At 45.4% G+C, this 25,096-nt stretch overlaps 1 protein-coding gene across 2 annotated transcripts in view; it reads right to left on the bottom strand.

The window, feature by feature from the left end:
* Positions 1–25,096, bottom strand: part of LOC143806159 (H-2 class II histocompatibility antigen, E-S beta chain-like) — a 287,273-nt gene that overhangs the window by 190,745 nt on the left and 71,432 nt on the right. The window contains exon 2 of one of the 2 annotated variants that reach the window (XM_077286169.1): positions 19,841–19,939. The exons of the other annotated variant lie outside the window; for it this stretch is intronic. Within the exon in view, the coding sequence (XP_077142284.1) occupies positions 19,841–19,939 (99 nt within the window). The remainder of the gene's footprint in view (positions 1–19,840; positions 19,940–25,096) is intronic. 2 annotated transcript variants of the gene reach the window in all.

Below are 25,096 nucleotides of genomic sequence, written 5' to 3'. Positions count from 1 at the left end.
GGCTCAAGTCCTTGCCCACAAGTGAAGATGCAATTAACCTACTCTCCAGGACACAGGAAATGCTATCCACATCAAACCTCAGACTCCACAAGATTATCTCTAACAGTCAAGAGGTAATGAACGCGTTTCCATCTGAGGACCATACCTCAAACCTAAAGAACCCTATCATCATTCCAGGTCGACATCACGTCACTACTCTGTTGATTCGGCACTATCACGAACGAGTACAGCACCAAGGCAGACATCTTACTGAAGGTGCCATCAGGTCTGCTGGCTTGTGGATCATGGGAATGAAGAGGTGCGTCTCCTCAGTTCTCCATAGATGTGTCAAGTGTCGAAGGTTACGAGGAAAACACCAACATCAACAAATGGCGAACTGTTATGATCCTTAGTGGTTGAGGATCACAAATTACTCCAGCAAGGTAACTAAAATAGGACAAGCTCTAGGGAGGTGGAAAACTGGACTGACCGCAAATCTGAACCTATCCAAACACACTAGAGGTAGCCGGTGAACGTGCCTAAAATTCCTAGACGTCTCGAGCCAGCCTGAGGAACTAACTACCCCTAGAGAGAAAGAAAGACCTCTCTTGCCTCCAGAGAAATAATCCCCAAAGATATAGAAGCCCCCAACAGATAATAACGGTTAGGTAAGAGGAAGGCACATACACAGGGGTGAAAGCAGATTCAGCAAATGAGGCCCACTAATACTAGATAGCAGAAAATAGAAAAGGGATCTTATGCGGTCAGTAAAAAACCCTTACAAAAATATCCACACTGAGATTTCAAGAACCCCCGCACCAACTAACGGTGTGGGGGGAGAAACTCAGTCCCCTAGAGCAACCAGCAAGCACAGAAATCACATTTTAGCAAGCTGGACAAAAAAACATGATGAACGCTGATAATCAGAAAAATGAACAAACAAGAACTTAGCTTGACTTGGAGAGACTGGGAGCAAGGTAGTCACAAGGAATCTGAAAAGCACTGAATACATTGATAGCAGGCAAGGAACTGAGTATCCAGGTGAGTTAAATAGGAAACCAGCCAAGGATAACGAACCAGCTGATGCAGCCAACCTGCAGAAAGACAACACTACACAGTACCGCTTGTGACCACTAGAGGGAGCCCAAAAATAGAGTTCACAACAGCGAACCTCCCAGCAGATCGACTAAGCATGGACCAACCGTTCTCATATGTTGGTGTAGACGTGTTCGGGCCATGGTCGGTTGTTACCAGGAAAACCCGTGGAGGAGCCGCGAACAGTAAGCGGTGGGCTGTCCTATTCACCTGTCTCAGTATCCGTGCAGTTCACATCGAGGTAATTGAATCTATGAATACCTCCAGCTTCATCAATGCCCTAAGAAGATTCTTTTCCATCCGGGGACCTGCCAAGCAACTCCGGTCAGACTGCGGCGCAAACTTTGTAGGAGCCTGCAAGGAACTGCAGTTTGACAACTTCTTGTCCGACAATGGATGCACTTGGGTATTCAATCCTCCACACTCTTCACACATGGGTGGGTCTTGGGAACGCATGATTGGAGTTGCACGTAGGATCCTTGACTCCATGTTGCTGGACCATAAACTTCCTCTTACTCATGAAGTTCTGGTCACTTTCCTCGCAGAAGTGTCAGCCATAATAAATGCTAGACCTTTGGTTCCAGTGTCATCCGACCCCGATGCTCCAACGATCCTTACTCCATCTACACTTCTTACACAAAAGACTGGAGCTGCTACAGTTCTGCCTGGGAATTTCGATAACAAGGACATTTACAAACGTCAGTGGAAGCAAGTACAACATCTGGCTAACGTGTTTTGGCATCGTTGGAAGACTGAATATTTGCACTTGCTTCAAAACTGTCACAAATGGCAAACACCCAGTCCCAATCTCCAAGAAGGAGACCTTGTTCTTTTAAAGGACAAAGAGGCTCATCGTAATAACTGGCCAATGGGACTTATCACCAAGGTCCTACCCAGTGAGGATGGAAAGACTCGTAAGGTAGAAGTTAAGGTGACAAAAGGGGGCTCTACCCGAACCTTCTTCCGCCCGGTGACTGAACTCGTGCTGCTTCTACTAAAGGAAGACATCACATGAACTGAACATGCTCCCGACGTTGCTCACGGCGGGGAGCATTCCTCCTCGTTCCCTAGTTTATTGGATATTGACATTTTCCATTGGATTGAACTGTTAATATTCCCTTTGGATTCTGGGTTGGTGGAAGAGTTGGCATGTTTGCGGCTTCCCCAATCTGAAGATGGGTTTTATATACTTGGACTTATCTTTCGCTGTGATCTACGGGTCGACGACAACGAGTTTGACTTAAAAATGTTTGATGTTTATTATTGCATGCATGTTTTCTTTCCTCTTGCCTTTTCAGGTTCGAACGACTTCGAAGAATTACGGACATCGTGAAATCCAAGGATTTCAGACGGGGAGTGTCATGTCTCACGACTTGAGAAATCATTTAATATTTGCATTGCTTGTGTTCAATCCTTTTTTCTAGGCAGAAGTTTGCCTTTCTCTGTATTTTGTCCCAAATCTCTCCCTGTAGTCTTGTGATGTATGTTTGTTCTCGCCCTTATTCTCCATTTTGTCATCATTCCTCCATCTGTATGCATCTTACTGCATGTCCTCTGTTGAATATTCCTTTTTACCTGCTACTTTCATCATAATACAAGAATTTCAGTTAAAGCAACCCTCTTTTCCCGGAGTCTTCTTACATGAGATCGTGGCTGAGTTAAGCTGTCTGATTAATCGGTATGAACGTGAGTACAGGTGAATACGGAAGTGCCTAAAAGTAGAGGTCCGTCCAAGCACTACTACGTTCTACATATCCATGAGTCAGAATATGCACATGTGTATATTTGTAGATACGTATACATGACAGTGTGTATACTGTATAACATCTCATGTCTGTACACAAAGTATAAGGCCATGTTCACTCTTGCGTGTATTTGCCATGTTTTTTTCTGCCCGGATTTGTTAGCAAAACCTGATGCCAGCAAAGTGAATGAGAAACCTGAGGTGTTGAGTATTTTTGACCTAGGCTAAGTTCACAAAGGGCATTTTTGCAATGTATGTTGATGCTTTTTTATGCAAATTTTCAGCTGCGTTTTACAGTATCCTCAAAGTTATGAGATTTCAGAAATCTCATGCACACACATTGTTTTTTTTGTCATCAGGATTTTGTGTTTGCACGTTTTTGTTGCGCAATGGAGTATGTCACTACTTTCACTGTTTGTTCACCCACTGAAATGAATGGGTGGTGAAAAAACGCTGACAAAACACACCAAAAACTCAGGTATCAGGTTTTGCTGCATTTTTTTGTGCCAAAACTCTGATTCTATAGAATAGGACATTTTTTTGAAACACTAAACTTTATCAGCATGCACAAGAGACAAATCTAGCATGCCAAAACTGCAGCAAAAACCTCTTAAAAAAACGCAGCAAAAAAACGCAAGACAAACATACTTTTTTTCTGCAGCTTCTTTCCTGCCAAGAGATCGGATTTTGCTTCAGAAAAAACGCCTGGTGTGAACTTACCCTTTCACATTTGGTGCAGAGAATAATCTCCAGCATGTCAATTCTCTGTGCATTTTTTCCCTGCGTTTTTCACCATTGACTGCACTCAAATCAGTCAAAAACGCAGGGTATGTGCACAGTATTTGGTTCAGAAATTTCTGCGGATTCCCTGCAGATTTTGTGCGGATTTCGCCTGCGTTTTTACACCTGTGGATTCCTATAATGGAATAGGTGTAAAAACGCTGCGGAATCTGCACAAAGAATTGACATGCTGCAGAAAATAAACCGCTGCGTTTCTGCACGGAATGTTCTGCAGCATGGGCACTGCGGATTTGGTTTTCCATAGGTTTACATGGTACTGTACAACGCATGGAAAACTGCTGTGAATCCGCAGCGTCAAATCCGCAACGTGTTCACATAGCCTCAGTCCAGGGCCGGACTGGCCATCGGGCAGTTCTGGCAAATGCCAGAAGGGCCGATGGCAGTAGTGGGCCGCTCGAGTGTGCCGCTGTCGGCACACTCCCCACGCTGTCGCGGCACACTCCCGGCCCCGCATTCAACTATACCAGCGCGCCGGTACAGTTGAATGCAATGATGGAGGAGAGAGCGTCCGCTGATGCCCCCTCTCCCATCATTCCCCGCTCTGCCTGCCGCTGACACTGCGGGTGCGCGATGACGTCATATCATTGCGCACCTGCTGTGTGACCGGGCGGGCAGACTGCAGCTGCTGAGACCGGAGCCAGGAGCAGCGCGGGGCACGAGGAGAGAGGTGAGTAGAGTGTTTTTTTTTGTTTTTTTTGTCAATAAGTGATGACTGGATTGTGGAGCTATTGGGGGGGGGGCTGGCTGCATTCCATTCCATGGGCCTGTGCTGCATTATATTCTATGGGGCTGACTGCATTCCATTCCATGGGCCTGTGCTGCATTATATTCTATGGAGCTGACTGCATTCCATTCCATGGGCCTGTGCTGCATTATATTCTATGGGGCTGGCTGCATTCCATTCCATGGGCCTATGCTGCATTATATTCTATGGGGCTGGCTGCATTCCATTCTATGGGCCTGTGCTGCATTATATTCTATGGGGCTGTGCTGCATTCCATTCTATGGGCCTGTGCTGCATTATATTCTATGGGGCTGGCTGCATTCCATTCCATGGGCCTGTGCTGCATTATATTCTATGGGGCTGGCTGCATTCCATTCTATGGGAGCTGTGCTGCATTATATTCTATGGGGCTGGCTGCATTCCATTCTATGGGAGCTGTGCTGCATTATATTCTATGGGGCTGGTTGCATTCCATTCCATGGGCCTGTGCTGCATTATATTCTATGGGGCTGGCTGCATTCCATTCTATGGGAGCTGTGCTGCATTATATTCTATGGGGCTGGCTGCATTCCATTCCATGGGCCTGTGCTGCATTATATTCTATGGGGCTGGCTGCATTCCATTCTATGGGCCTGTGCTGCATTATATTCTATGGGGCTGGCTGCATTCCATTCCATGGGCCTGTGCTGCATTATATTCTATGGGGCTGGCTGCATTCCATTCTATGGGCCTGTGCTGCATTATATTCTATAGGGCTGGCTGCATTCCATTCCATGGGCCTGTGCTGCATTCCATTCTATGGGGGCTGTGCTGTATTACATTCTATGGGGGCTGTGCTGTATTACATTCTATGGGGGCTGTGCTGTATTACAATCTATGGGGGCTGTGCTGTATTACATTCTATGGGGGCTGTGCTGTATTACATTCTATGGGGGCTGTGCTGTATTACATTCTATGGGGGCTGTGCTGTATTACATTCTATGGGGGCTGGGTGTATTACATTCTATGGGGGCTGTGCTGCATTACATTATATGGGGCTGTGCTGCATTGCATTCTATGGGGCTGTGCTGCATTACATTCTATGGGAGCTGTGCTGCATTAAATTCTATGGGGCTGGCTGCATTACATTCTATGGGGGCTGTGCTGCATTACATTCTATGGGGGCTGTGCTGTATTACATTCTATGGGGCTGGCTGCATTACATTCTATGGGGGCTGTGCTGCATTACATTCTATGGGGGCTGTGCTGCATTACATTCTATGGGGGCTGTGCTGTATTATAGTCTATGGGGGCTGTGCTGTATTACATTCTATGAGGTCTGTGCTGCATTATATTCTATGGGGCTGTGCTGTATTACATTCTATGGGGGCTGTGCTGTATTACATTCTGTGGGGGCTGTGCTGTATTATAGTCTATGGGGGCTGTGCAGCATTACATTCTATGGGGCTGTGCTGTATTATAGTCTATGGGGGCTGTGCTGTATTACATTCTATGGGGCTGTGCTGTATTATAGTCTATGGGGGCTGTGCTGTATTACATTCTGTTGGGACTGAGCTGTAATGCTGGATACAGCTGTGATTATATGTTATATAGTCGTGTTACACTCCCCTCACTTCTTGTAGCCTACAAGTGTACAAAGATATTATACAGTCACCATGCGACAAGTGGGCCTGCGTGACTTCAAATGCCAGGGCTGAATTTTAGTCCCAGTCCGGCCCTGCCTCAGTCTGAGTAAAATCTGCAGCAAAAGCTCAGATAAAATTGACATACTGAAGATTTTACTCTGTACCAAATCTGCAAGGAAAAAATATAAGGAATGTTTGCACACGACATCAGGATTCTCAGGCACTTGCTGGCATCAGGAAACCCTTTAGGTTTTGTGACAAATCTGTGCAGAAAAATCTGCGACAATCTGCAGCGTGTGCACAAGCCCTAACACATACAACATAACATATAACTGGCATTTGATATACTGTTAGGGTTCACATTAGCGTTTGAGTCCGCAGTGTGGTGCTGCGGACTTCTTTCCTTAAGCTCCGCCTACTTCCGCATGCGTCCTGCGCACCTCTCTTTAACATTGTGTACGCAGGGACATGCGTTGTATGCGGTGCGTCCCCGTGCGTCATTTTGACGTGCCCGCCGAACGCAACATTTTCTTACGTTTGGCGGGCACGTCAAAACGATGCACGCGGATGCATCCGCATACAACGCATGTCCCTGCGTACACAATGTTAAAGAGAGGTATGCAGGACGCATGCAGAGTAGGCGGAGCTAAGGAAAAAAGTCTGCAGCACCACACTGCGGACTCAAACGCTAATGTGAACTTAGCCTTTTACAGAATACGCATTTTTGTATGTATATACAGATCTAGGATAGTGTGTACACGGTCTGTCCACTGATGTCTGTATTAGTCTTTGTACCAGGCTCAGGCTGGATCAGTCCAGGGCAGGATTCAGTACTGTGTCTCTGGTCACTCTGAGGTACAGCAGGGATGGAGATTTAGGGTATGTGCACACGTCAGGATTTCTTGCAGAAATTTTCCTGACAAAAAAACGGAAATTTCTGCCAGAAATCCGCATGCGTTTTTTTTTGCGTTTTTTTATGCGTTTTTTTGTGCGTTTTTGATGCGTTTTTTGTGCGTTTTTTCCCAGATGCATAGAATTGCGGGAAAAATGCAGAAAATCCGCAAAATTAATGAGCATGCTCATTTTATTACCGCGATGCGTTTTTTTCGCGGAAAAAAACGCATCCATGTGCACAAAACATGCAGAATGCATTCTAAATGATAGAATGCATAATGCATGCGTTTTTAATGAGTTTTTATAGCGTTTTTAGCGTGAAAAAACGCGAAAAAAAGCAAAAAACCTGAACGTGTGCACATGGCCTTATTGCAGCAGACTGAACTTTCCTGCAGATCTGGTGACCCTGGAGCTGATAACCTGTCACTGACAGGGCGACCCTGAAAGTTCGCTCTCCTGCAATAAAACTCCGTGATCATCAGGAGAGCGGCTGCTGACTCTATACAGGACTGACCCTGGTCTTATCAGCGTCCCCCTCCTGCTCTGCAGCACTCACCATCAGGCCTCCTGTCTGAACTGCCCACAAGCTCCCCTCAGGCCGGAAGAAGATACAGCCGCGCTCCCTCCACTTCAGCAGAGCAGACGGCCGCACACAGGAGCTGTGGCTGCGTCTGTGTCTGCTCCACTGTGATGCCGCCTGCAAAGATACAAGGCCGGCCCCCACTTGCAGCATTTATCAGCTGCTTAGTGACCGGCCCAGGGGGCAAATGCCCCTCTGCCACCTGGCCCAGCCCGCCCCTGCATATATCTGTCTAACTATCCATATATCTATCTACATCTATCCATAGATATATCTTTAGATAGATATGTGAATAGATATATCTATCTCATTCCTTCTATCTATCCCATATATATCTATCTATCCCATTCCTTCTATCTATCTATCTATCTATCTATCTATCTATCTATCTATCTATCTATCTATCTATCTATCTATCTATCTATCCCATATCTATCTATCCCATATCTATCTATAGATAGATAGAAGGCATGAGATAGATAGATATATAGATAGATCTATAGATATATGAAAAGATAGATCTATGCATCTATCTATAGATATACAGTACAGACCAAAAGTTTGGACATACCTTCTCATTTAAAGATTTTTCAGCATTTTCATGACTATGAAAATTGTACATTCACACTGAAGTCATCAAAACTATGAATTAACACATGTGGAATTATATACTTAACAAAAAAGTGTGAAACAACTGAAATTATGTCTTATTGTCACGGGGCTACCGCGACAGAGAGGTTCCAGAGAACCGCAGCGCTCTGGGCCTCGTTCACACACGGTGAACAGAAGCTCTTCTCCTGAATTCTGACCTGGCTGCCTTGTGCAAGCAGTGCAGGAGTTAACCTAGTTGCTGAGAGCTTGGTCTTTCAGCTGAATTGGTTTTTGTAATCTCCTCTCCTATATAGACTCAGCTTTGACTACAACTGTTGTCAGTGATCAGTTCTGCTGCCTGGCTTGAAGTGGGAAGGAGCCTGGTGTTAGGAGCTTGGAGGTTTATCTGCAGAGATTGTTGTCTGCTGTTTTGGTTGCATGTTTAACCTGTTTTCCTTCCTAGTTTTTTTCCCCCCTCTTCCCTTCTCTGTGTTTCCTCTGTGGCTGTGTAAGCATTTGGTGAGTTTGAGATTTTAGTTACCTTGTCTGCATACCCTGTTTATTTGTCATATTAATACACTGGTGCAGTCCTCCTCCCTGGGGGGGAGAGGGGGCCACTGATAGGGCCTGCACGGGAGACAGGGATACGCTGGCGGCTCAGGCCTCCTAACCATTATAGGTACCCCTGAGATAAGGGTAAGCCAAGGCCCCTTTATAGTGGCAGGGACAGGTGCGGGTCCCACTACGCCGTCCTGCCCCTTTATCACCATTAACAGTGACACTTATATTCTAGGTTCTTCAAAGTAGCCACCTTTTGCTTTGAAGATTGCTTTGCACACTCTTGGCATTCTCTTGATGAGCTTCAAGAGGTAGCCACCAGGAATGGTTTTCACTTCACAGGTGTGCCCTGTCAGGTTTAATAAGTGGGATTTCTTGCCTTATAAATGGGGTTGGGACCATCAGTTGTGTTGAGCAGAAATCTGGTGGATACACAGCTGATAGTCCTACTGAATAGACTATTAGCTGCTTTTTTCTTGCCATAATACAAATTCTAAGTAAAGAAAAATGAGTTGCCATCATTACTTTAAGAAATGAAGGTCAGTCAGTCCGAAAGATTGGGAAAACTTTGAAAGTGTCCTCAAGTGCAGTGGCAAAAACCATTAAGCACTACAAAGAAACTGGCTCACATGAGAACTGCCCCAGGAAAGGAAGACCAAGAGTCACCTCTGCTTCTGAGGATATGTTTATCCGAGTCACCAGCCTCAGAAATCGCAGGTTAACAGCAGCTCAGATTAGAGACCAAGTCAATGCCACACAGAGTTCTAGCAGCAGACACATCTCTACAACAACTGTTAAGAGGAGACTTTGTGCAGGCCTTCACGGTAAAATAGCTGCTAGGAAACCACTGCTAAGGACAGGCAACAAGCAGAAGAGACTTGTTTGGGCTAAAGAACACAAGGAATGGACCTTAGACCAGTGGAAATCTGTGCTTTGGTCTGATGAGTCCAAATTTGAGATCTTTGGTTCCAACCACCGTGTCTTTGTGCGACGCAGAAAAGGTGAACGGATGAACTCTACATGCCTGGTTCCCACCGTGAAGCATGGAGGAGGAGGTGTGATGGTGTGGGGGTGCTTTGCTGGTGACACTATTGGGGATTTATTCAAAATTAAAGGCATACTGAACCAGCATGGCTACCACAGCATCTTGCAGCGGCATGCTATTCCATCTGGTTTGCGCTTAGTTGGACCATCATTTATTTTTCAACAGGACAATGACCCCAAACACACCTCCAGGCTGTGTAAGGGCTATTTGACCAAGAAGGAGAGTGATGGGGTGCTACGCCAGATGACTTGGCCTCCAGTCACCAGACCTGAACCCAATCGAGATGGTTGGGTTTGAGCTGGACCGCAGAGTGAAGGCAAAAGGGCCAACAAGTGCTAAGCATCTCTGGGAACTCCTTCAAGATTGTTGGAAGACCATTCCTGGTGACTACCTCTTGAAGCTCATCAAGAGAATGCCAAGAGTGTGCAAAGCAGTCATCAAAGCAAAAGGTGGCTACTTTGAAGAACCTAGAATATAAGACATCATTTCAGTTGTTTCACACTTTTTTGTTAAGTATATAATTCCACATGTGTTAATTCACAGTTTTGATGCCTTCAGTGTGAATGTACAATTTTCATAGTCATGAAAATACAGAAAAATCTTTAACCCCTTAAGCCCCGAGGGTGGTTTGCACGTTAATGACCAGGCCAATTTTTACAATTCTGACCACTGTCCATTTATGAGGTTATAACTCTGGAACGCTTCAACGGATCTTGGCGATTCTGACATTGTTTTCTCGTGACATATTGTACTTCATGTTAGTGGTAAAATTTGTTCGATATAACTTGCGTTTATTTGTGAAAAAAACGAATATTTGGCGAAAATTTGGAAAATTTCGCAATTTTCCAACTTTGAATTTTTATGCCCTTAAATCACAGACATATGTCACACAAAATACTTAATAAATAACATTTTCCACATGTCTACTTTACATCAGCACAATTTTGGAACCAAAATTTTTTTTTGTGACGGAGTTATAAGGGTTAAAAGTTGACCAGCAATTTCTCATTTTTACAACACCATTTTTTTTTAGGGACCACACCTCATTTGAAGTCATTTTGACGGGTCTATATGATAGAAAATACCCAAGTGTGACACCATTCTAAAAACTGCACCCCTCAAGGTACTCAAAACCACTTTCAAGAAGTTTATTAACCCTTCAGGTGTTTCACAGGAATTTTTGGAATGTTTAAATAAAAATGAACATTTAACTTTTTTTCACACAAAATTTATTTCAGCTCCAATTTGTTTTATTTTACCAAGGGTAACAGGAGAAAATAGACCCCAAAAGTTGTTGTACAATTTGTCCTGAGTACGCTGATACCCCATATGTGGGGGTAAACCACAGTTTGGGCGCATGACAGAGCTTGGAAGCAAAGGAGCGCCATTTGACTTTTCAATGCAAAATTGACTGGAATTGAGATGGGACGCCATGTTGCATTTGGAGAGCCCCTGATGTGCCTAAACATTGAAACCCCTAACAAGTGACACCATTTTGGAAAGTAGACCCCCTAAGGAACTTATCTAGATGTGTGGTGAGCACTTTGACCCAACAAGTGCTTTACAGAAGTTTATAATGCAGAGCCGTAAAAATAAAAAATCATATTTTTTCACAAAAATGATTTTTTCACCCCCAATTTTTTATTTTCCCAAGGGTGAGAGAAGAAATTGGACCCCAAAAATTGTTGTGCAATTTGTCCTGAGTACGCTGATACCCCATATGTGGGTGTAAACCATTGTTTGGGCGCAGGGCAGAGCTCGGAAGGGAAGGAGCGCCATTTGACTTTTCAATGCAAAATTGACTGGAATTGAGATGGGACGCCATGTTGCATTTTGAGAGCCCTTGATGTGCCTAAACATTGAAACCCCTAACAAGTGACACCATTTTGGAAAGTAGACCCCCTAAGGAACTTATCTAGATGTGTGGTGAGCACTTTGACCCAACAAGTGCTTTACAGAAGTTTATAATGCAGAGCCGTAAAAATAAAAAATCATATTTTTTCACAAAAATGATCTTTTCACCGCCAATTTTTTATTTTCCCAAGGGTAAGAGAAGAAATTGGACCCCGAAAATTGTTGTGCAATTTGTCCTGAGTACACTGATACCCCATATGTGGGTGTAAACCATTGTTTGGGCGCAGGGCAGAGCTCAGAAGGGAAGGAGCGCCATTTGACTTTTCAATGCAAAATTGACTGGAATTGAGATGGGACGCCATGTTGCATTTGGAGAGCCCCTAATGTGCCTAAACATTGAAACCCCCCACGAGTGACACCATTTTGGAAAGTAGACCCCTTAAGGAACTTATCTAGATGTGTGTTGAGCACTTTGACCCAACAAGTGCTTCACAGAAGTTTATAATGCAGAGCCGTAAAAATAAAAAATCATATTTTTTCACAAAAATGATCTTTTCACCCCCATTTTTTTATTTCCCCAAGGGTAAGAGAAGAAATTAGACCACAAAAGTTGTTGTGCAATTTGTCCTGAGTACGACGATACCCCATATGTGGGTGTAAACCATTGTTTGGGCGCAGGGCAGAGCTCGGAAGGGAAGGAGCGCTATTTTACTTTTCAATGCAAAATTGACTGGAATTAAGATGGGATGCCATGTTGCGTTTGGAGAGCCCCTGATGTGCCTAAAAATTAAACCCCCCCACAAGTGACACCATTTTGGAAAGTAGACCCCCTAAGGAACTTATCTAGATGTGTTTTGAGAGCTTTGAACCCCCAAGTGTTTCACTACAGTTTATAACGCAGAGCCGTGAAAATAAAAATATTTTTTTTTTTCACAAAAATGATTTTTTAGCCCCCAAGTTTTGTATTTTCACAAGGGTATCAGGATAAATTGGACCCCAAAAGTTGTTGTCCAATTTGTCTGGAGTACGCTGATACCCCATTTGTGGGGGGGGACCACTGTTTGGGCGCATGACAGAGCTCGGAAGGGAAGGAGCGCCATTTGGAATGCAGACTTAAATGGATTGGTCTGCAGGCGTCACGTTGCATTTGCAGAGCCCCTGATGTACCCAAACAGTACAAACCCCCCACAAGTGACCCCATATTGGAAACTAGACCCCCCAAGGAACTTATCTAGATGTGTTGTGAGAACTTTGAACCCCCAAGTGTTTCACTACAGTTTATAACGCAGAGCCGTGAAAATAATATTTTTTTTTTTTTTCACAAAAATGAAATTTAGCCCCCAGTTTTGTATTTTCACAAGGGTATCAGGATAAATTGGACCCTAAAAGTTGTTGTCCAATTTGTCCTGAGTACGCTGATACCCCCTATGTGGGGGGGAACCACTGTTTGGGCGCATGACAGAGCTCGGAAGGGAAGGAGCGCCATTTGGAATGCAGACTTAAATGGATTGGTCTGCAGGCGTCACGTTGCATTTGCAGAGCCCCTGATGTAACCAAACAGTACAAACCCCCCACAAGTGACCCCATATTGGAAACTAGACCCCCCAAGGAACTTATCTAGATGTGTTGTGAGAACTTTGAACCCCCAAGTGTTTCACTACAGTTTACAACGCAGAGCCGTGAAAATAAAACATTTTTTTTCCCACAAAAATGATTTTTAGCCCCCCAAATTTTTATTTTCCCAAGGATAACAAGAGAACTTGGACCCCAGAAGTTGTTGTTCAATTTGTCCCTAGTACGCTGATACCCCATATGTTGGGGTAAACCCCTTTTTGGACGCACGGGAGAGCTCGGAAGGGAAGGAGCACTGTTTTACTTTTTCAACGCAGAATTGGCTGGAATTGAGATTGGACGCCATGTCGCGTTTGGAGAGCCCCTGATGTGCCTGAACAGTGGAAACTCCCCAATTCTACCTGAAACCCTACCCCTAACCTCACCCCTAACCGTTTACTGAACATTTTCTGACAGTCATAAGTGCCACGTATATAAGTGCCACGTATTTAAGAGCCACGTATTTAAGAGCCACGTATTTAAGAGCCACGTATTTCAGTGCCACGTATTTCAGTGCCACGATATTTCAGTGCCACGATATTTCAGTGCCACGAATTTCAGTGCCACGTATTTCAGTGCCACGTATTTCAGGCACTGAAAAATACGTGGCACGTAAATACGTGGCACGTAAATACGTGGCACTGAAATACGTGGCACTGAAATACGTGGCACTTAAATACGTGGCACTAAAATACGTGGCACTTAAATACGTGGCACTTAAATACGTGGCACTTATATACGTGGCACTTATATACGTGGCACTGAAATACGTGGCACTGAAATACGTGGCACTGAAATACGTGGCACTGAAATACGTGGCACGTAAATACGTGGCACGTAAATACGTGGCACGTAAATACGTGGCACTTAAATACGTGGCACTTAAATACGTGGCACTTAAATACGTGGCACTTATATACGTGGCACTTATATACGTGGCCACTGAAATATCGTGGCACTTATATACGTATATACGTATATAAACGTATATTTCAGTGCCACGTATTTCAGTGCCACGTATTTCAGGTTAGGGGTAGGGTTAGGGGTAGGGTTAGGGTTTTTTGTTTTTTCCTTGTTTTCTTGTGTTTTTCTATAAAAACGCATGCGTTTTACCGCGTTTACATGCATTTTTTCACACATGCGGTTTTTTTAAAAAACGCATGCAGATAAAAACGCAAGTGTGAAACCAGACTAAAAGACGCTTTTTATAGCAAAAAAGTTTTTGCGTCTCCACATTTTGAGACCTATAATTTTTCCACATTTTGGTCCACAGAGTCATGTGAGGTCTTGTTTTTTGCGGGACGAGTTGACGTTTTTATTGGTAACATTTTCGGACACGTGACAGTTTTTGATCGCTTTTTATTCCGATTTTTGTGAGGCAGAATGACCAAAAACCAGCTATTCATGAATTTCTTTTGGGGGAGGCGTTTATACCGTTCCGCGTTTGGTAAAATTGATAAAGCAGTTTTATTCTTCGGGTCAGTACGATTACAGAGATATCTCATTTATATCATTCTTTTATGTTTTGACGCTTTTATACGATAAAAACTATTTTATAGAAAAAATAATTATTTTGGCATCGCTTTATTCTGAGGACTATAACTTTTTTATTTTTTTGCTGATGATGCTGTATGGCGGCTCGTTTTTTGCGGGACAAGATGACGTTTTCAGTGGTACCATGGTTATTTATATCCGTCTTTTTGATCGCGTGTTATTCCACTTTTTGTTCGGCGGTATGGTAATAAAGCGTTGTTTTTTGCCTCGTTTTTTTTTTTTTTTTCTTACGGTGTTTACTGAAGGGGTTAACTAGTGGGCCAGTTTTATAGGTTGGGTCGTTACGGACGCGGCAATACTAAATATGTGTACTTTTATTGTTTTTGTTTGTTTTTTTTAGATAAAGAAATGTATTTATGGGAATAATATTTTTTTTTTTATTATTATTTATTTAGGAATTTTTTTTTTTTTTTTTTTTTTTACACATGTGGAAATTTTTTTTTTTACTTTTTTACTTTGTCCCAGGGGGGGACATCACAGATCGCAGATCTGATAGTGTGCACAGCACTCTATCAGATCCGCGATCATACTTTCATCGGAGCAGGCTGCAGCTTTCATCTGCAGCCTGCTCCGACCCGGAAGTGCTCCCTGCAGGACCCGGATACAGCCCCTCGGCCATTTTGGATCCGGGGCCTGCAGGGAGAAGACGTTCGGTACGAGGTGAGTACATCACCTTGTACCGATCGTCTCAGGGAAGCACGCAGGGAGCCCCCTCCCTGCGCGATGCTTCCCTGTACCGCCGGTACACCGCGATCATGTTTGATCGCGGTGTGCCGGGGGTTAATGTGCCGGGGGCGGTCCGTGACCGCTCCTGGCACATAGTGCCGAATGTCAGCTGCGATATGCAGCCGACACCCGGCCGCGATCGGCCGCGCTCCCCCCGTGAGCGCGGCCGATCGCGTATGACGTACTATACCGTCACCGGGAATTAAGGCCCACCCCACCTCGACGGTATAGTACGTCATACGGGATTAAGGGGTTAAATGAGAAGGTGTGTCCAAACTTTTGGTCTGTACTTTATGTATGGATAGATATATTTATGGATAGATGTAGATAGATATATGGATAGTTAGGCTACTTTCACACCAGTTTTTTACCGTGAGGCAGGATCCGGCAAATTTTTGAAAAAACGGATCTGTTGCAAATAATGAAAAACTGCTTCAACGGATCCGGTTTTTTGAGAGTGAGACCCCAGAATGGAAAATGTGCATGATTTGAATGGAAAAATGCACGAAAAACCGGATTTGGAGGCCGGATTCATCATTTCACATTTCAGTTTCATCCATTTTTTGCCAGATAAGTTGCTCGGCGTTTTTTCACCGGACAGAAAAAAACGTTCCTCTGTATGTTTTCTCCGTCCGCCGGAATCAGATTTTTTTGACGCATCCAGCAAAAAAAAGGATGAAACGTGTGGCCATCAGGCGCAATCCGACGCTAATACAACTCTATGAGACAAAAAAAAACGGATCCGGCGGAAAAAAAACGGATCCGTTTTTTTCAAAACTTGCCGGATTGTGCCCGACGGCAAAAACCTGATGTGTGAAAGTAGCCAGATAGGTATATCTATCTATAAATATATCTATAGATATAGCCATAGATATATCTATAGATATATTCATAGTTATATCTATAGATATCCATAGATATATCCATCTAATATATAAAGCTGAGTGTGTGTGTGTGTGTGTGTGTGTGTGTGTGTCCGGGATTGGCATCTGCACCGTCGCAGCTACAGCCACAAAATTTTGCACAGTCACACGTCTGGACCCCAAGAGCGTCATAGGCTATGTTAGTGAGGCGAAATTTTAACCCCGCGCGTTCCAATTCACCAAACAATTTTGCCCCTATCTATATAATGGGGGAAAAAGTGAACGGAAAAGTGTTGGGGGCAAAATGACAGCTGCCAGATATAAACAAGGGGGACTTAAAGAATGAGAGCGATGCTACCAAAGAGTATATACCGTACAGTTGCTAAGGTGGGGCCCCGACATGGGATACTCACCACACACGGGGATATGAACACACACACAAAATGCGCAACACACTACCACGTGCTTGAACACATATACCACCCTCAGCACACATTTCACCAACCTCGCCACATAAAAGTCGAAACACAAAAGTCGCCACTCAAAACTCGCCACATGGAAAACTCGCAGCATGCAAAACTAGGCTCACGCAAAACTCGCCACGCGCAAAACTTGCACACGCGGAAAAATTGCCACATGCACACAAAAGTTCCAACACATGCAAAAGTTGCCTCACACAAAACTTGCACATACTCAAAACGCACCACACCAATTTAGTTAAATCTGTGTGGAATATCTTTGGTGTTGAAATATATATTGTGAAATGCTTCTATTAGCTTAGTTTTTGCCTTTTAATAACTACATTTCTATTTGTTTTGTTTTTTGTGTGCAGAATAAATTTTTGTTAACACATTCTATTTTGCTAACAGCAGTTATTAACCCGGGCGAATCCGGGTAGTACAGCTAGTAGATATATAATAACAAGGCCGATGTTGATTAACCCCTTAACGACCGCCGATACGCCTTTAACGGCGGCAGTTAAAGGGAACCTGTCACCCCGTTTTTTCAGTATGAGATAAAAATACCGTTAAATAGGGCCTGAGCTGTGCGTTACAATAGTGTATTTTGTGTACCCTGATTCCCCACCTATGCTGCCGAAATACCTTACCAAAGTCGCCGTTTTCGCCTGTCAATCAGGCTGGTCAAATGGGCGTGGTGACATCGCTGTTTCTTCCCCCAGATCTTGCTTATCTTTCCGTTGGTGGCGTAGTGGTTTGCGCATGCCCAACTGCCGAATCCACTGCGCAGGTGAAGAAAAAGAGCGCGATCTGCGCTATTCCCCTGGTTATCGGTGGGGGCGGCCATCTTCCTGAGGCCGCGCGTGCGCAGATGGAGCGCTCTGCTGCCCGGGGCTTCAGGAAAATGGCCGCGGGATGCCGCGCGTGCGCAGATGGAGATCGCGGCGGCCATTTTCCTGAAGCCGAGTTCGCATCTCGGCTTCAGAAAAATGGCCGCTGCGATCTCCATCTGCGCACGCGCGGTATTCCGCGGCCATTTTCCTGAGCCCCGGGCAGCAGAGCGCTCCATCTGCGCACGCGCGGCCTCAGGAAGATGGCCGCCCCCACCGATAACAAGGGGAATAGCGCAGATCGCGCTCTTTTTTTTCACCTGTGCAGTGGATTCGGCAATTGGGCATGCGCAAACCACTACGCCACCAACGGAAAGATAAGCAAGATCTGGGGGAATAAACAGCGATGTCACCATGCCCATTTGACCAGACCAGCCTGATTGACAGGCGAAAACGGCGACTTTGGTAAGGTATTTCGGCAGCATAGGTGGGGAATCAGGGTACACAAAATACACTATTGTAACTCACAGCTCAGGCCCTATTTAACGGTATTTTTATCTCATACTGAAAAAATGGGGTGACAGGTTCCCTACTTAAACCACAGCGCTGTTAATTAACGGCGCTGTGGAAAAAGTGTATAGCGCCCCCCAGAGTCGGATTTTCTCTGGGGTCTCGGTTGCCGGGGGTAGCCGAGACCCCAGAGAACATGATTCAGGTCGGTTTTTACCAACCCCCGAGTTGCGATCGCCGGTAATTAACCGTTTACCAGCGGTCGCAAAAAAAAAGAAATAAGCGATTTGCAATTTAATTTCTCTGTCCTCCGATGTGATCGCACATCAGAGGACAGAGAAATGGAGTCTCCCATCGCCCCGCAATGCTCACCCATCTCTCCCGATGGGCGCTGCCATCTTTTTCGGGGGAAAAAATGGCCGGCGCATGCGCAGTGCGACCGCCGGCAGGCACCCAGCAGATCTTTTGGGTCTCGGCTGCCGGGGGTAGCCGAGACCCCAAAGAACATGATCTCAAGCTGTGTCTCATTCTCTGTCCTCTGATGTGATCGCACATCAGAGGGCAAAGAAATAGGGGGATCGGGGACCCTGTCATACTTACCAGTGTCCCTGGGTCCTCCTGCGTCCCCTCCTGGCCGCCAACTTCTTCCTTCGGGAAGAAAATGGCGGGTGCATGCGCAGTGCGCCCGCCGTGATCTGCCGGCCGGCAGAGGAAGATTCTTCCTCTTGTTTTATTTTGGTCACTGTGAGATCCTATCACAGTGATCAAAATAAAAAAAAATAGTAAATAACCCCCCCCTTTATCACTTTATCACCCCCTTAGTTAGAAAAATTAATAAAATAAATGTATGTATTTCTATTTTCCAATTAGGGTTAGGGTTGGGGCTAAAGTTAGGGTTGGGGCTAAAGTTAGGGTTAGAGTTGGGATTAGGGTTAGGGTTAGCATTAGGGTTAGGTTTGGGATTAGGGTTAGGTTTGGGATTAGGGTTAGGTTTGGGATTAGGGTTAAGGGTGTATTGGGATTAGGGTTAGGTTTGAAGTTAGGGTTGAGATTAGGATTAGGGGTGTGTTGGGCTTAGGGTTTTGATTAGGGTTAGGGTTGGGATTAGGGTTAGGGGTGTGTTGGGGTTAGGGTTGGAGTTAGAATTGGGGGGTTTCAACTGTTTAGGTACATCAGGGGGTCTCCAAACGAGACAGCCAATTTTGTGCTCAAAAAGTCAAATGGTGCTCCCTCACTTCTGAGCTCTGCCCAAACAGTGGTTTTTCCCCACATATGGGGCATCAGCGTACTCAGGACTAATTGGACAACAACTTTTCGGGTCCAGTTTCTCCTGTTACCCTTGCGAAAATAAAAAATTAGGGGCAAAAAAAAAATTTGCGGAAAATAAAATTATTTATTTTCACGACTCTGCATTCTAAACTTCTGTAAAGCACTTGGTGGTTTAAAGTGCTCACCACGGGGGCGTGGCCTGGCTGTGAAGGGAAACAGTCGCATGTCTGAGGAGCTCCTGCCCAGCGCTGGATTCCCACTAAATTTAATTAGCCCTGCAGCGTGAGAAATAACCCCATAGACAGACAAGAAGCTGTGCCTGACCCTGGAGTGGACGGTGCACCCCACCCCAGCACGAGTCCCAGAAACTGAGAGGAGAGAGGGAGACAGGACATTGGAGCCGCCATCTTTAACAGATCCACGGGCCGGGTCTGTGCCGGGCTGCGGCGACCGCGGGGAGGTACGAGCTGCCCCCTTCCCACACACCCTCTCCAGCCTCGGCTTGCCGCTCATGCAGCTCACCGCTTACCTGCAGCTGTGCCTCCTGCGGTCCGGTGCATCTCGCTGTGCTTGGCGGCGCTCTGGACTGCTGCTTCCATAACCCGGTCCCTGTCCCATGCGGTGGTGCCTGCAGACATGGAGGGACACCACGGTCGGCGTTATTGCTAGATGAACTCATCGCCTGTGACGGCGCTCTGCTCTCCTGGAGGTCTGGTAATTCCCCTGGACACATCCCTGTCGGCGAGGTGAGGGAGCTGTAAGTTTTCCCGCCGGTCCTGGCGCCATCTTTGACTCACCGCATGGTGTGGAGGGAGCCCCTACAAGCTTGAAACGGGAGCTATACCTTTGCTGGGATCGCTCCCCGTCTGCAACCTGTACATGTGCCTTGTCTCCTGCTGCCCCACACCCACCTGTTTAACACTAGCCTGGAGAGATAGCTGTGGATGTTTGTGCACTGTTACACTGAGGCACACTTCAGCAGAAACCGTCTCCCTGTGCTGGGATCACTCCCCGCCTGCAGTCTGTGCTTTGTCTCCTGCTGCCCCATACCCACCTGTTTAACACTTACTGGGCTGGAGAGATGGCTGTGGATGTTTGTGCACTGTTACACTGAGGCACACTTCAGCAGAAACCGTCTCCCTGTGCTGGGATCACTCCCCGCCTGCAGCCTGTGCTTGTGCCTTATCTCCTGCTGCCCCATACCCACCTGTTTAACACTTACTGGGCTGGAGGGATAGCTGTGGATGTTTGTGCACTGTTACACTGAGGCACACTTCAGCAGAAAGCGTCTCCCCATGCTGGGATCATTCCCCGCCTGCAGCCTGTGCTTGTGCCTTGTCTCCTGCTGCCCCATACCCATCTGTTTAACACTTACTGGGCTGGAGAGATAGCTGTGGATGTTTATGCACTGTTACACCGAAGCACACTTCAGCAGAAAGCGACACCCTGTGCTGGGATCACTCCCCGCCTGCAGCCTACACTTGTGCCTTATCTCCTGCTGCCCCATTGCCTACTGCCGCCCTGAGTACGAGGCACTTCAATTCAGCAGAAAATAGTAGACGTTGTAGCCGGGACTGAACACACTAAAAGCAGTACCATTAGCTTCCAGCCCATGCGGCCTCCCTCTGCATGCGGCTCATTTTGCAACTAAGTGAAATCAGCAAGTAGATAAAACTTTATTGACGGGGCGCATGTGCAGAGTACGGCAATGACAGTCATGTTGTGCTGAGCTCTGCTACCCGACGGACCCCATTCAACCCTTTCCAGCGACCGAAACATTGTAAATATTCCCCTTCCGGGGACAGTCTATCTCTAAGAGCAGGGCAATCAGTAATGCCGAAAAATGGGGGCGCAGCACTGCCGACGGGCCGCACCATTTCAGACCTCCTTATGAACGGCACCCCCTCCAAAATGGCTGCAGCAACTAACCCTCCGTCTGCTTCTGCAACTCAGGGTAATGGGGGCGCAGAGCGGGATGATGCTTCCCCAAACTCTGAAGCAATGATTTCAACGGCTGCCCTCACGAGGTCCTTGCAAGAAACCTTTAGAGAGGAGCTTACCACCGCCATGCAGGGTATCTCATCCCAGTTGCAAGACCTGGCACAGCGCACAAATAACTTGGAGGAAAAAATGGATGTTGTCTCTGACACGCTGGAGGAAGATCAGGAGACTCTCAAGCGGCATACTGACCGTATTACTGAGCTGGAATTGAGATGTGAGGATTATGAGAACAGATCCAGAAGAAGCAACATTCGAATTAGAGGACTTCCTGAACATGTGGTTGCCCTTAAAGATACAGCAGCAGCCCTTTTTGCAGCCCTTCTACCTGACCTAGACCCGGCCCTTCTCCATATTACAAGAATACACAGGGCACTGGGTAAGCCAAGATCTAATGCTATGCCCAGAGATGTAATACTAAAGATGCACTATGAGGAGACCCGTGATCAGATCTTGCTGGCGGCTAGAAACCAACCTATCTTACCTGGCCTACCAGACTCAGTGCACATTTATGCAGACATTGCGCCCACTACATTGGCCAGAAGAAGGGCCCTCAGGCCAATTACTACCTCCCTACAAGAGGCTCAGGTTAAATACAAGTGGGGTTTTCCATTCGCTCTTATCTTCACTTTCAAGTCTCAGCTCTATACCTGCCGGTCACTAGAGGAAGGAACCCAGGCCTTGATAAAGGCTAGTATTCCACTATCTCCAGAGACTCCCTCGCTTCCACAAAGAAAACCCAGGCCAACAAGGGAATGGACAAACCATCCCAGAACAAGAAGTCAAGACACTCAGATTACCTGATTTGCATACCTCAAGATTTGATATCCCCAAAATAATTCATGTTTCTCTAGGTTATATTTATGGGGCCAGTTGTCTTTGCCCTGCTCTGGATTTAGGTTAACTACCTAGCAGTTAATGTTCGGTCTATCTACAGTTGTATTACCTGCTAATGCATTATCTAGTTTCCTTCTCCTTCCCCCCCCCCTTTTTTTTTTCTCCTCCCCCCCCCCCTCCAAGGGGCGTGGCTATTCTAATTAAAAACAGCTTTCCATTCCAACCCACCAACACGTATTCCGACCCTGAGGGCAGATTCATTATCTTGATGGGAACCCTGCAAGGTCTAAATATATGCATTGTTAATAGTTACCTGCCAACGGCCGCCCAGACTCGGGTCATGCATTTAATCATATCAAAATTAGCCTCATTCTCATATCATCACCTTATCTGGTGTGGCGACTTTAATCTCACACTCAGCCCGTCGCTTGACAGCAGTTCACTAAATCGAGTAGACATATCAAAAATAGATAGGAAAAAGATTCTACAAATGCTGAAAGTAAATTGTCTGGCCGATATCTGGCGAGAGCAAAATGGCCCTCAGAGGGGATATACATACTTTTCACCTGCACAAAAATCCTATTCCAGAATTGACCTACATCTCACATCCTCCAGAACCCTTCCTTCGGTTTTATTCTCCCGACATATAGTATCGTCTTGGTCAGACCACGATGCTGTCCTTTCTGCATTTAACTTTGCCATTACCTCTTCTAGACTCTTCAGGTGGAGACTGAATTAATCCCTACTAGTAGACCCATCGGTTTTGTCTACCATAAAGGAAGAGCTGAATCTATATTTCCAAACCAACAATACTGCAGAGGTGTCCCCGGGAAATGTGTCGATGGCACACAAAAAATGTATAACAGGGACCCTAATTAAAATTGCCTCTAGCAAAAAAAAGCAAAGGTCTGAGCTACAATTACAATTAGAAAATAAACTCTCAAAATTAGAACAGGCGAACCAAAACCTCCCCTCACTTTATCTAATTAAGAAAATTCGTGAAACTAAATTACAACTCAATACCATTTTAACAAACAGATCAGAAAGAGCCCTGGCGTGGACGAAATCTACTTTTCACAAATATGCAAACAAACCAAGCAGCATGTTGGCCCGTAAACTTAAGAGTAGAGAGCTCCTGAATAATATCCCCCATATTAAAGATTCTTTAGGCCGTATCACTGCCCACCCTGATGCAATATATAAAACGTTTCAGCAATTTTATCAAAATCTTTACTCTCGCCCACGGCCTTCTTCTCCAACTCGCATCCAGAATTTCCTCAAAGACCTGACATTACCTAAAGTCCCAAATTCTGATATAGCACATCTTCAAGCGCCAATCGACTCTGAATAAATAAAGGCAACGATTAAAAATTTAAAAAAAAATAAGGCTCTGGGGCCTGATGGGCTCACCGCGCAGTATTATAAAAAATTTGACAGCATACTTATACCTCATATACAAAGCTTTTGTAATGCTTTACTAAACGGAGCCCAAATGCCATCCGAATTTTACATTGCCCACGTCACTGTGATTCCAAAACCGAAGAAAGATCACCTTTACCCCAAAAACTACAGGCCTATTTCACTGCTAAACATAGACTTAAAAATTTTTACATCTATAATCACGGCCAGAATAAATAAAATACTGCCTACCCTAATTCACCGGGATCAAGTGGGGTTCATTCCCAGAAGACAGGGCCCAGACAATATTAGGAGGAACCTTAATTTAATACATTTAGCTAATCACTCCAAACAGTCCTTACTCTTGTTAGCACTCGATATAGAGAAAGCCTTTGATTCGGTGTCGTGGTCGTACTTGTTCGAAGTACTTGCGAAATTTGGCTTTCCGAGTGGTTTCACCTCCTGCCTTAAACTCCTGTACGACCACCCCACGGCCTATCTAAAGTTACCCTCAAACCAGCCTACCCCTATTAACATCCAACGTGGCACCAGGCAAGGATGCCCGCTTTCCCCAGCTCTATTCGCCCTAGCCATGGAGCCATTAGCGGAAGCTATCAGAACCAACCCTAACATTAATGGACCTACAATCAGAGGTGACCACTACAAGGCTAGCCTTTTTGCAGATGATCTGCTTTTGTCCTTAGTCAATCCCATAATTACACTCCCAAATCTTTTTGTCGCTCTCCATGAATTTGAATTGGTCTCAGGCCTCAAGATTAACGTAGATAAATCTGAAGCCCTGTTTATTAACACTCCCAGGGATACACAAAACAACATAACAGCGCAATTCAAATTTACCAGAAATGAGCAATACTTAACCTATCTCGGCATTAATCTAACTTCCCATAGGTCGACTTTATTTAAATGGAACTATGCTCCCTTAATTTCTAACCTCAAATCAGACCTTACCAGATGGTCGTCCATGCACTTATCCAGGTTGGGTAGACTCCATGCCATTAAGATGGTTTCCTTGCCACGATTTCTGTATGTTTTTCGATCCTTGCCCATTCCTCTCCCTGCCAAAACGTTGCTAGATATTCACAACACGATTTCTAAATTCATATGGCAGGGGAAGAGGCCTAGAATAAGGCTTAAAACTATGTTTATTAACAGAAGACGGGGAGGTCTGTCCCTACCCAACTTCATCTTATATTATAGAGCGGCCCAACTAGCCCAGCTAATAAGTGCTAATGCGGACAAACACAGCACACCCAGATGGGTGAATCTCGAATCTCACCTCTTATCCCCATTTACCCTTCCTGGCCTCATGTGGACGTTGCAGAGACTCCCGAAAGGGATTCATAAGTCAGCCCCTTTTACAGCACACTCCCTGATGCTGTGGAGGAAGGAGAGATTTAAACACTCCCTACAATCCAGGTCCTCCTTAATGACACATATTTTTCACAATCCAGCTTTCTCCCCAGGGTTGGATCCTCGCCCTTTCAGTTGGTGGACATCTAGGGGTTTAATTACCCTTAAACAGCTTACTTCA

This window comes from Ranitomeya variabilis, chromosome 2 (genome assembly GCF_051348905.1).
Source record: "Ranitomeya variabilis isolate aRanVar5 chromosome 2, aRanVar5.hap1, whole genome shotgun sequence".
NCBI lineage: Eukaryota > Metazoa > Chordata > Amphibia > Anura > Dendrobatidae > Ranitomeya > Ranitomeya variabilis.
This window is presented reverse-complemented; position numbering and strand designations above follow the sequence as displayed.